This window comes from Lagopus leucura, unplaced genomic scaffold, assembly GCF_019238085.1.
Source record: "Lagopus leucura isolate 7727_CA_CO unplaced genomic scaffold, USGS_WTPT01 Super-Scaffold_73, whole genome shotgun sequence".
Classification (NCBI taxonomy): Eukaryota; Metazoa; Chordata; class Aves; order Galliformes; family Phasianidae; genus Lagopus; species Lagopus leucura.
The window spans coordinates 65,631,991-65,645,499 of record NW_024962252.1 but is presented as its reverse complement, the minus strand read 5'-3'; the positions used below and the strand labels follow the sequence as shown (position 1 = coordinate 65,645,499).

The 13,509-nt window shown below is 36.9% G+C and overlaps 1 protein-coding gene across 1 annotated transcript in view; it reads left to right on the top strand.

Annotated features, from left to right (window-relative positions):
• Window positions 1-13,509, top strand: part of ARID4B (AT-rich interaction domain 4B) — an 85,497-nt gene that overhangs the window by 57,297 nt on the left and 14,691 nt on the right. Inside the window, exons 15-17 of the mRNA XM_042886416.1 lie at window positions 221-488; window positions 1,402-1,580; window positions 10,886-11,134. Of these exons, the coding sequence (XP_042742350.1) occupies window positions 221-488; window positions 1,402-1,580; window positions 10,886-11,134 (696 nt within the window). The remainder of the gene's footprint in view (window positions 1-220; window positions 489-1,401; window positions 1,581-10,885; window positions 11,135-13,509) is intronic.

The window sequence follows — 13,509 nt, the reverse complement described above, 5'->3', positions numbered from 1 at the left end:
GTAATAAGCAGTGCAGTTTATGCTAAAACAGCACTAAAATAAGTAGAGATTTTGTGGTAGTGGTGGCAATATACATAGATTCTATACATTTGTTTATAATACAGTCTTTGTAAGCTTTAAAATATATTGCTTCTGTTAAGCTTCTGGTAGGTAGCATGATTTTTCTTCCAAAAAAAAAAAACTTGCTTATCAGAAGCTTTTTTTTTTTTCTTTTTTTTAGGTATCTCTATGGCTTTGAAGAGTACTGTACATCAGCAAATATTGAGTTTCAAATGGCATTACCAGAGAAAGTGACAAGCAAGCCTTGTAAAGACTGTGAAAAAGAAAAAGATTTAAAGATGCGTGAAGATCCAGAGCAGGATGCAAAAGAAATAAAAGCGGATAAGGAGGAGCGCAAGCAGGAGGAAGTAGCAACAGTACAACAAGAAGAAAAAAAGCTAGCTGAGACTGATAATGAAAGTAAAGAAAATGATAAGCCCACTCTTCTGGTAAGATATTTTAATGTTCGTATTATAGCCTGTTCATAGAGACAGATAGTGTGTTGATAACCATGAGTTTGTATTAAGACTGAAATCTCTGTAATGGATTTAAAACCAGACAAGCAACATGCTGTAGGTTAGTTTTGAGCTATGTTTATCTCTTGTGCCTGTCTTAGAGATTCGTGATGTCAAAGGCTTTGACTTGGTAGGAAGCAGCTGCAACTTTCCACCTGTTTGGGGCCCTCTCAAGTCAAATGAAGATCAATTAGCATGCAGCTTTATTGTGATCTGGGTAATACATGCTCACAACTACTCACACAGCAATTCAGTGCTGATACTCCTATTTTGTATTGAACTAAACACAACTAAGAACTAAGCCCTCCTAAGTTCTACAGAGATATGATATGTGCAGTGGTATAATCAGTTCTTTGACCCAGAGAGACAAATCTTTTTACCTTTTTGAAATTCAGTACTGATCCAGTGGTTTAAGAAAAGGAGATCTAAGGTGGTAAGCTGAGCAGTGAAGGCACAGCAGTTTGCTCTGGAAGCAGTATAGTTTTTCAAGTCAACATGCAACTTAGCTGTGATGTATGCAGGTGGCACCAGCCCTGTTCTGTCTGCTGCTGCAAGCTCCACAGTGACCATTAGTGCTGATGTTTCTGCATCCTGAGTGCAGACGTATTCTGTGAAGTGTTATAAGAATTGTGTGCTAATGTTGTAGCATAAACTGCCTGGGAGTACTGTTGTACTTACATTAAGAATTTAAAAAATGAAACCAGTGGAAATGCTGTAGTTTTAGAAAGAGCCCTAGAATCTAGTGCTTTCTTTTTCCCTTCACAATAACTTGTGCATTTTGTTTTTCTGAAATCCTCTGAATTTTTATTTTTTTCTTGTAAATTAACTGAAAGTTTTATTGTCTTAGGGAAACAAAAAAAATTTGCCAGATTCAGTGTATACTACAGTGCAGCCTGACCAAGAAAAGGACTTGAATGTAATCAAAACTGAAGATGAAACCAAATTAGAAGATAAAGAAGAGGAAAAGATTAAAGAAATGGAAAATTCTACCATAAATGCAGAGGCTGACGAAAAAGACAAATCAGGGTAAGTTACTCTGTTTGTAATCAGATAAGGCAACCGATGTGTGCTCATTAACTTTACTCTTGTAATTTGAACTTCAAATCAGACCTCCCTGCTGCAATTAGGCTCTTATTTTCTAAAGACCTGTATGCTCCTATCTTTCTCATGGTCAGTGCTGCTAAAGGTATTAGTGTAATTAAAAGTATGTAATCATTTTTAAAAAGCTTTACATAAGGCTTTTGAAAGATCCAGGCCAAAATATTTGCAAGCTGAACAATCAGTAGAATGTATAAATCTCACTTAAGATAAAAATATTGCCGTCATTATGAATACTATTTGTCTATTTAACTTGGTCGCTAGATTTTGTTGTTGGACAGCGGTGTGTTCTGGGTAACATGGGAAGAGAGGGAAATACCTTGCATCATTTAGTAACAACTTCCTCACTGAGCAGAGATGACACTTGCAGGAGACTCTTGTGCAGCCCTTTAGGCATGAAATTTTGAAAGTAGAAGATGAATTACTTGGTCCTGTGCATCCTTAATACTTCCGTGGATGAAATGTGCACAGTTGACTTTAGTTATAGAGTTGGAAACTTTTTACGTTTCATTGGATAAAAATGAAAAATAAAAAATTGACAGCCAGATCTTGAAAAGCAAAAGCAAAAACCAGCCGGAAAAACAACAAAGAATTTTAAAGTAGCATCCTGTTCTCACTGATGTATGGGGTGGTAACAGTTCATATTCTTAGAATTAGAGGCTTTCTGCATTATGATTTCAAGTAAGAAGACATAGGTAGCTGTTATGGGTCACGTGTCAAAGGTCTAGTTTAACTGAGTGTATTGTCTGTAACTGAAAACAGTACAGGTGCTTAAAGGAGAAACTTTTCTTAAGAGGGAAAGCAGCTAATGGCACCGTACTCTTTCTAAGCAGTTTGAGTCTCATGGATTTTTTATGTAGTTAATGGCAGTTGTTGCCTGACCACTCATTTCTTTGTTCATTCCACTCCTCCTTTGCTATATTTAGCAGATAAACTTTCTTCCATCTTAATATCGGCAACTGTTATTGCTTGTTCTGTCCCATTGAAAGTTTGAACAGAATGCTATAGCTCAGTGTGTTGATTTCCAAGTTCATTTGGAAAAGTTTTTCAGTTTTCTTTTAAGCGTTTTGATTTCTGAAAGAATCCCCCTGTAAAATGTCATCTTACCTATTCTCAAGGAAATTCCACTGAAAACTTGTATAACTCAGAAATCCAGAATAACAAGAAAAGTCAAATTTACCTGAACACAGTAGAAGAATCTTTTCTCTGTGAATGTGAATTCATTTATGTCCTAGGCAGCAATCATTTTAAAAGGCTGGTTGCTGGAATTTAACATCTTGTTTTATAAGAGCAACCAGAAAAATGGTTCTGTAACAGGTTTTCTGAATTTTCAAAATACTAAAGACTAATTTCATGATACTTTCAAAATATTTAACTGAATGTAAGAAAATCTTTGTGCTGCTGAGGGAAATACAGTAGTTAAAAAGATCCCGAAGTACTCTGTGTGTTGTTGTGGTGGCATTCAGTACTTGCTTGTATTTGGAAATAAGAGTGGTTTAAAACTTTTCATGCTGCTATAGGAAGAAAGTACAGCTATTAGCTGCATTTGGTCTGTGTAGTAGTTCTTTTTATTATTATTTCTGATTCATGTCTGGGTTATTTATAACAATAAAAACATGATGCTCTCCTACTTTTTCCTTCATAAAACCAAAAAGATGTTTCCCCTTAATTTTCCCCAATTCATCTGATGGTTAGGCTTTTCTCTGCTTCTCTATACCCATCCAGTAAAGATTAGCATTTTCTGTAGTGATTTATTATTTTTTGTATTTTTGTAGGAAGTCACTTGGAAGAGAAAACATAACTGTAAAAATAGATAGAGGTGATGGTATCATTTCCAGGTGTATATTTTCCTGGAATAACAAACTTATTTAAATGAAAGGTCTGTAGCAGCTCGTAGTCTCAGCATTTATAAGCAGCATTAAGTACTGTAGCAGTGCTGTTAGCTTAATTTCTTTTGCTATTTTTCTAGAGATTGATAGGATTCTGTACTTCCTATAAGCTGTAAGGAATTTAAAAATGATGCTGACATCCTGAGTACTTGAAAAAATGATTATGATACACCCCTCTCCTTATCAGAAGGGGAAAATGTTATGGATTGAGTTCTGTGCTGAACTAACATACAAATGAAAAAAAAGCTAGTGTATACAAAGCTAACACACAAACTTGGAAGTTAATTGCAGAATACCACTGCAGACTGATTTATTTTTTTCCTCAGTATACTCCTGAAATGAAATTTTAAAATATTGACTATCTATCTTCCACAGTGCTAACCAAATAGCCAGTCAAATGGAATCTAATATTACGTGAGGCTAATTCATGGAGCTGCTCTTTGAACTTGTACCTCTAGGAATTATATCCTGTAGATACATCTTCATGTAGCATCTTTACATAGAGATGACAGCAGGCAGAAAAACTTCAGGGTTGCCTGCAGAATGCATTGGGTGGATGGGAGCAAATTTGCATCTTTGTAATTTCAGGATATACTACTGGAATCCAGAGCTGTTTTTTATTTCCAGAGGCTTTGTTTCTGCAAAGCCATGCATCTCAACCCCTTTAGATAGCAATTGCTCCCATGTTACCCCACTGGACTTTTCCATTGGAATTCAACAATACGATAAATAGGAGGAAATGTGGTTCTCTTTCTCTTCCCTGAGTGTCTGTATCTTAGCTACCTGAGTATCTGTGCACTGAGAACTGTGCAAGAGGCAGCTTGCCTATTGTTCTGTATGTTCCTGTGTGTGCTTTCCTTGTTTTGGCATGGCCTGGGGAGGATGCATCTGCAACTTAGTCTTTACGTATGAGAAGGCTGCCTTCATGGTCAGCTGCTTTTGGATGGCTTTAGGAGATGCATTGCAATTTTTTGTAATGTTGTTACTTCTACTTTTTGTAATGTGTTACTTCTCGTGGGTCTGTCCCAGAGGGATCTTTAGCAAAATAGCTTTGTAAAACTCGTCTTTTTCCCTATAATGATGTACATTCTTTTTTAGTCAGTAAGTAAGAAAGCTTAAGATCTTCCTTTAAGTTCCTGGTAAATTTGTTTCTGAAGTAATGGTCTTTGGATGTAGCTTGCTGTACTTGGTGTAGTTTTTCTTCATGGCTGCTAACAACAATCTATTGTAACTAACCCAAAGACCTGAGTCAAAGCCAACAAATTTAAAATTTAAATTTGCTGCACCAGGAGCCTTCTAGACAGTGTAAAGTGAACGTGCTCTGAAGAGGCTGAGGCTAGAAGCCTAGTGAAGTTTATTTAAAAAAAAAATTATACGCTAATGAAATCAAGAGTAAGAGAGTTTGAAAATTTAATGATGCAGTTTATGCACTGAAGGGCAGGTTAATTGCTAATTAGCAAATATTAGTAAGGAACTTTTTATTCCAGGTGATTAACACCAAGTGTGTTGTTTTTTAAAAAATATTTTAATGATTAAAGTATCTGAGGCAGATGGGCTGCTATTAAGACTGTTACATTGAACTGAAAGATGAAGTGCTCAGAATCAGGAAGACAATTACTGTTTAAAACAGAAGTTGCATTGGACTTGTATGTTGGTAGTGTTTTGATTTTTTTTTTAAGATGACAAAGCAAGTTTCTTGCAAGTCATCTCAGTTACAGTACTGCAAGATAGCAAGCAGCTTTGTTCTGGTGTTTTCTTCCTCTTGGCCAAAATGCTGCCTTAACTCAACCTCCAGGGAAGGCTGTCAGCACAGTGTCTGTAGTTCTCTGCTTGGCAGAGAACTATGCTGTCACTTGCAGTACTTGCAAACAATTCTCAGTCAGTGTTAGGAAACTTCCTAGGTATTTTTTTTTTCTTAAACTGTTTGCTTGAACATTTGTTGTAAAATATGATTTAAAAACCTACACGCTTCTAGATGTCTTTCTGCCATGTTCAGGTCTTGCCTATACAGTTTCCTGGGAATTGGGACCATCCCGTTGTGACAATGTCAAGGGGATAAAATCAGAAGTCTCTGACTCAATCTGTAACTGAGTTAAACCATTCACATACATGCAAAGAAGAGATCTTAATCGGTGATATGTTATACATCATAAAAATCATTATAACAGTATTTTCTTCCCTGTAAACAATGGAGGCGGAAGCTAGGAATAATGAAAGCTGAAGTGAAGAGCTAAGTTAGGATGGCATTGGTTCATGTTAAGGGTCTTTCTGTTGTTTACCACTTTGGTAGGGTATAGGTAGGGTGATTGCATGCTATGCTTGTCATGGCTTTTATTTGTACAAGAGAGAAATTTTCTGGAAACACTTGACAGGGGTTTTCTGAAAATGATTTACAACAAGATTATATAATAGTCAGATGCTGAATTTAACCTCCTGCAGATAACAAGTTGTTAGAAGCAGTGCTCTCTCCTCACCTGCGTAGTGATGCATCAAAGCTGTGTTGCGATGAATCTAAAACGATAGCAGGAAGGTTAGAATGTTTTGGAGGTTTGCTACAGGAGGCATACCTTAGCTTCTAGATTGATGTTGAGAAGAATGTATTGAGATAGCTTTCTCTGATCTGATTTAGGTTTGTATGGAATTGCTTGTTTAGCTTGGCAGAAGGCAGAGAAATCCATCTTGTTCATTACACAGTTGGTGTGAACATCTGTTCTGAATCTTAGACTGTTGATATGTATGCAAAAAAAAAAAAGCAGTGTATTTAGGTAGTTTCATTTATAGGAACATATTTCTGTGCTGTTACTGCAATGCATGTTATATTTGTGTATTCCAGCTGCCACTTATAGTAGAATGAAGTTTTTCTATAGTCATGTTTTGAGAAACAATGTCTGATCGTTTTCTTAATGTAGAGTATGCAGTAATGCACACATCTGTGTATTGCCTGCTTTTCATACTGCAGTAAACTGCTAATGGCACAATAACAATGTTGATAGCGGCAGTGTAAATGCACTGCTCTGAAGCATGCCTCATCTTAAACTGGAGGGAGGTTTCTCTGATAAGGAAAAAGTAGTTCTGTCATCACACCCAGCTTATGGTCACTGTGGAAGTTATTAACCCTGGTAGCTGTCACTGAGACAGATGTGCTTGGGTGGAGCCCTTCAACATTCATCAAACAGGAGGTGTTCTCATGCTGTGTGGGAGCCCGTGCCATAAAAATGAAAAGTGCTGCATTCCTCAGCCAGGCTTCTGGGCCATTCGTTACCCTTTCAGTGTCTAAAAGTTCCTTAAAAACGTGACTGAATTAATAGAAGCAATAACTTGAGGTTCTTTCATTTGTCTTCTCCATGGCAGTAGAAGATAATTTTCGTAGCACGTGCTTGTACAGCTGAAGCATGCTGACCTCTTCCCTCTGTGATTCAGATCAAGGTTGTGCTTCTCCCCTCTCGCAGAGCAATGGGCCCACAACCATGTGTTTGTTCAGATTTTCTTTGGATATAGACAGAAGCCTTTGGACCTTAGAGCTTTATTTTAGGTTATCTTTATAACTTCACAGTGAAGAAGAATATTGGTGGATTTTTTTTACTCTTATTAATATTACTAATTAAACACAAGATTCTAGTGTTATGGTATAGATGCAGGTCTTAATGGCTTCTCTGCCATTAAGCTATAGTTGAAAAGTCAAAGGAAGGAGGAGACCTGATGTTTTTCAGCTCTGTACTATGATGAAGCAGAGGTTAATTAATACTCTAGAATGAGAAAAAAGTGGAGGGGGAGGAACAAAAATAGAAGCTAATTGCAGAATTTAAAGTGTCAATTACGCTGAAGTTTATTTCTGCTAGTGATTCAATTAACTGTAATGACTTAATTGAACCAATAATTGAAATAATCTTGCTTCCTCAAGTTTTAGAATAACTCTGAAAAATACTGCATTTGCTATCTCACCTGCCGTGAGCCCCAGCATGGTGTCAGAGGGAAGCGTGTTGGCACAGGGCTGGGGTTGCTGCACAGCAGGGATCCTGGGAGGTATGGCTGATGCAGTGGCTCTCAGCCTGCCCTGTGCTTTCACCTGAGCTTTGGGAGGATGCTGTAGCTTGTGCCAGAGATAAGGAGAAGGGAGGAATGAAATAAGTGTGCACGTTACTGCAGTTCCTTTTATGAAGTAGTAGCATGTGCTGTTTCATCTATTACCATGATTGTTGTTGTACTTACCCATGCTTGGCTTTGTTGGTATTACGTGTTTATACTGAGTGAGAAGTACCTGCTACATGTGGTTTTTGTTTTTTTTTAACACTCGGTTTTTAGCTTTTTAACTCTTTCAGATTGCCTTTGGGATCTAACTGTATGCAGTGATTGTGTGATTTGGACACCTGAATGATTTTACTGTGTTTCTAACAAGTGTTGCTGCATTCCAATTCGTAGTTCTGCTTCTGAAGGTTTACACTCCCATCCATTAGGAGATAGTGTGAGGGTATTCCATTATCCACAGTTGCAAATGGAAATGCTCTGTCTTCCCAGTAAGCTTTCTGGTGCATTTTAGATTTCTGGGACACAGTTACACTTGTGTTCCTCTTACACAGTGTGCATGTACTGCCTTCCTTCATCAGCTGCTGCTTGGGCCATTCACATTGTTGCAGCTTTGTGGCAAGTGCTGCTCAGTATCTGTTATTATTTACTTAAGTTAATTATTGTCTGCTGTCAAGAGGCTTGTTTCCCTTCTTTTCCTAAAGAGCATTAAAAGAAATTGGATATCATCGTGCAAATATAAATGGACAAATGAGGTTATTGGTGTGCATGCTGGATGGCTGCCATCAGTTTTCTTACAAAACTCTGCTTCGTGGCAGTCATAACTTCTTCATCTGCACTGCCAGGTTTGAGCTTTCTATGACCTTACAGAACAAGATCTCTTTTCTTCATCTTGCAACCACTGGAATGTGCTTTATTTTTTCAGGAGCTGTGTGAGTACACAGATTTTTTTGCTCCAAAAGGATGAACATTCTTTGCTTTTGTTTGGCTTCCTAGCATCTCTAGCTTATGATCACTAACCAGACAACTCACTGGAACAGTCTTTTTAAAAAATTGCAACCATCTCTGCTTCTCTTTTGCCTTTGTTTCCAACATTTCCCTCTGCCTATGTACAGCTTGTTCTCCACATCCACTGTGCCATCCAAATTAATCTTGTTCTCGGCGAGTTTCACATGTCTTCCAGAGAAGTCCTGGCATTGTCATGAGTCTTTATTTAAAAAAAAAAAAAAAAAAAAACAACAAAAAACCAAGCACACAAAAAAACAAGTTATATCCTTGAGATGCCAAGGAAGTCAGATAGTATTAATGTGAGAGAGACTCCAAGCTTGTCCAGCTTCCGAAAGAGCTACTGGCACCATAATTGCCAGTTTCTGGAAAACCCTGCATCTTCCTTAGAGCCATGCGTTCAAGGATTGTATCACTGGTCATTGAAGAGGAATAATAACAATAACGTATAGCAAAACTTGTTTTTATTGCAATTCTGGAAAGTCTTTTCAGTAGTGGAAAATCACAAGTTTGTCTTGTTCATGAAGCAGTGTTGGCTCTTTGATTTTGAATGACAACAAATATTAAGCTGAAATTAGCTAGGAACTTTGAGTGCAGCAAAGTGTTATTCAAGAGCATTCAAATTACTGGCTGGTGCTTTCTGCTGTAGAATTCTGTTCAGGACTTTTATTACAGCCTTTGAGGAGCTGTAGCAATGATTTGTTTGGGAAGTAGATTTTGCCACACAGTGTGCAGTGGAGATGAAATGAGCTTTCAAAGCTTTTTCATTTGTGTTGCAGTTTTTAGCTCCACAGCAAGGTACCCTTCCAAAAATATCCAACTAAGAATTTTGGCTTTACAGAACAAAACTGGACCACGCAACATAAAAGCTGCATGAATGCAATATGTATTTATTCATACTTTTTTTACTATCCGATGTAGTTAATGCACAGAGTGGGAATTCTAGCATTTGTCTCACGGTACGTGAGTATGTGTGTACATTCATTTCTGTGTGTACAACATTCATTTCTGAAGTAATTTCTTTATGTTATTGTGGTTATGCTGGAGCTGAGTTTGGCTTATTGCTTTGAATTCTCTTTTGAGCTATTGAAGTAATAATGACATTGTTTCTAATAAACATTTGAATAATAAAAGTGCTTTTTGATCCTTTTGCAGAAGTAAAGCTCAGTTTGATCATTTTCTACTGAAAATATCATAGGAAGATTTAGATTACAGACTTCTATATTTGTGAGCTTAACTTAAATGTAGGTGTGAATCAGACTTGGAGCATCACCTACTTCTTCTTACCCAGTTTGTAACACATCCAAATGCATCTGTTCCATGCAGCAAGTTTTAAATCATCATTGTTCTGTAATTATTGCAGATTTAGTAAGAGGCTCTGATCTGTTCTGTGCTGCGCAGAGTGGGATTAGGGTTGTGTAAAGGCCAATAATAATAATAATTGATAAAGCAATTTAAGATTAGAAGATACTTTCCCCATTAACTTTTGTACTTTGCCTCTCTAATCTTGTTGGAGATTATTTCCAGAACTGCTGAGCAGCCTGTGTGTGCCACTGACAGGACCAGAAAGTTTTTTGAGTTCTTAGTGCTTCTGAAAATTGGTCTAAATGTCTAAACAAGTATTTAGAATTGGCTTACTTTTGAAAACAGTGGACACATGCAATAACTGAATGCAAGTTTGATTTATATTTAGAAGACTTTTTGTATATGTAATTGGCAAAGAATGACCAGGTCATGTATTAGTGCAGGTTTCTTGATTTGCTAAATAATCTCATGTAGTGTTTTGGGGTTTTTTGCTTAGTGTGTTTTTTCCCCTTTTTTTCTTAATATCTGGTTTTGGTTGCACTTTAAAATACTAGAGAGAATTGATTAGAAAAGAGCACGGATCTTTTGGGGAAGCAAGTTTCAAGAAGTGCTTATAAAACTTCTAAGCTAAAAAACAAAATAGGAAATTTTATATTGAGAAGGATGAGTTTGACTTTAAAAAAAAAAAAGACTTAGAGGGACTTGCATGAAGAATCGTAAAAAGATGAGTTTGAACAACTTCTGCTCGAACAGATTTTGATGGATGACATCTTTTTCTTTAGATTTTCTTACAGGCCAGTCATTTTTGCACCATACTATCACTGGATTTTGTGTGTATTGCTGTATCCTATTTTACTGATATTAATCGCAGGCAGTGCAGTTTCGCATATTTGGAGCCTGCTGTTTCCCAGTCTCTAATGCATCCACAATATTTATCAATATATGTGGTTTGGAACTGAAAAGCTTATCAAGTATCTCATATTAACTCTACAATTTTTTAAACCTTTCAAGAGATGACACGAATAAGGAAGAAGATGAAGATGAAGAAGAAGCAGAGGAGGAGGAAGAAGAGGAGGAGGAGGAAGAAGACAGCAATAACATTGAGGAAGAAGAGTTTGAATGCTATCCACCAGGCATGAAAGTCCAAGTGCGGTACGGAAGAGGGAAAAATCAAAAAATGTATGAAGCTAGTATTAAAGATTCTGACATCGAAGGTGGAGAAGTCCTTTACTTGGTGCACTACTGTGGATGGAACGTGAGGTAACTTGAGTTTCAGTTAGTGAATGCTTCTTGAATTACAACTAAAATACACTTGAGTACTATGAAAAACTAAATGAATACAGAGATCTGAAGTCCTAAACTTTCCATATTGGTGTTCTGTGAAGGGCATTGTACTGTATGAAACTATTAGATTTTTAGCATCGTAAAAATGCAGAGCTTTAGTTATTTACAAGATCATCTTAACATGTCTTGCTTGGAGAAGGCTTCCTTCGCTGTTATCTCATTTTTAGATCTCCCCATACAGCAAGTGACAGTCCAGTCTTTCATAAATTCCTCTTCTGGATCTCTTAAACCAATTTTTTTCCTCGTACAATATTTGAGTATTGCACTTAGTTGAGTCTGCATACACGCTCTTCTCAGAGTAGCAGAGACTACATTAGCAGTATGCTGTTTAGCAGGAGAAGTACAACATTCTTGATGGCAAATTAGTGTGCAGCAAATAATTGCATTTCTTTGAGGTCCAGTTTGCCACCTGTCCCCAGCAGCCTCATGCTTACAAAGCAGACTCTTCTTAGCCCACTGGCTTCTTATGTTTTTCTTAATACATTTCAGATTATATGCTTTTTAGTGTCTTTAATGTAGAACTAATAGAAATAAATTGAAGCATTAATGTTTTTATTTCCATTTTAAACTCTTTTTTTGCTATTAAAAACTTGACAAAACTCTGACAACAGCAGAGAAAGCTAAATGTTCTTAGTGGCTTTTAAGCCAGTTACCCAGTCTTCTGCTTTTTTTCCTCAGTTTCAGTGTATCTGCTCATTCTCCTCAGCTGTCATCTTTGAAACTTCATTACTGTGTTCACAGAGCTTTAAAAAAAATAAAAATCACAGCCCACAAGTACCTCAGACTGTAGTCTTTTTTTGTTGTTGTTTTTATTCTTCTACTCTTCCAGAAAGTCTGAGGCTCTTATGACCTACTGTCATCTGGACTTTACCATCCTACCGCTGACCAAGAGGTCAGGACAGATCTCATTCATTCAGTGCTAGCAATAGTCATGGTTGCAGATGACTTTTCTCTCTCTCCCTTGAATATACCTCTTTGTGTCTATGTTTCCAGGTCCACTGCTGAGGAGTAACATCTCAATATTTCGAGTTTTCACAGCAATCTTTTGTAGAATTTTAATCTATGTATGTGTTGATCTACAGGAATATGGTCTTTCACATACACTGATTTCAAGCAGCTTTTGTAAGCTTTGTGGCAATGAAGTCTGAGCCTTAAAATGCCCAAATAAAGGGAATGCAGCCTGTAGGATTTTAAGTGATGCAGTTCCTTTGTTAGGGGAAGGGTGTAAGTTGATGAAATTTGCACCGTCCTCACTGAGAATTACTGTCCTGAGGTTGTATTTGTTTTAGACTTCTGTTTTGGAATGTCTGTGTAAACATAAAATTTATTTTTCTTTTAGAGTAAATATTACTAAATACATGCTATGATGTGGGATGATCAGAGTTTCATTTAAGCAAAGCCATTTTAAGAATGAAGAGAAGGTAGAGGTGAGCCTTCATCGTAGGGAATGCAGCATAATGATTATTAAAGGAGAAATCACAATCCTGTTGTTTTTTTTTTTAACTCTACAATTCTGTATTTTAAACAAATACACAGATGGGTATCAGAGGCATTTTTTTCTGTGACTACAGTATATCTAATAAGAAAAGCATTTTTAGTAGTTTGTACTCATTCCAGAGGTCAAAAGGGTCTTTTTTTTCTTTTTTTTTTTTTTTTTTCTGGCATCAGGACTTGCGTTTATTTTCTTGGGATTCCAGAAAAGCCCTCTGAAAGGGGCTGGGAGGCAGGATTATTTTCACTGAAAATATACCAATGATGGTGATTTAGCTCTATGGGACTGTGTCTAGACTGTGAAATATGGCTGATTTATTTAAAGTGAAATTATTTAACTTTTGGCATTTGACAGTAAGTCTGAGCTTAAGACAGCGTCTGAACACTTTGGTATTTTAGTACTGTAAAGACAAGTCTTGTACGATATGATGTGATAACTTGATCTGGCTTTCAGAACCTGGAAAAGTAATTGCTTTACTAGGGTAGGTTGTGATTGCCTCTTCTCCTTATTTGTTATAGCTGTGTTCCTTGCTTATGTGCTTAGGGGGGGCAAGGGCTGCAACATTAAGTCAGGGAGTATGCTGAGGTCCTGGGAATTCTTAATTATGTCTGCCTCCTGTCCCTTAAAGCCAACTTTCCTGTTTATTTCCTGAATAATTGTGTGTCCATGTGCTTTGGTGTATTTGGAACGGTATTTGGTAGATTTGATATTTAGCCTTATTTATCATGTTTAATTCTCTAGAACCAGTGTCACCACTGCAAAACTTTGCCAATATAGTGTCTAGAAGTGTGGAGATGGA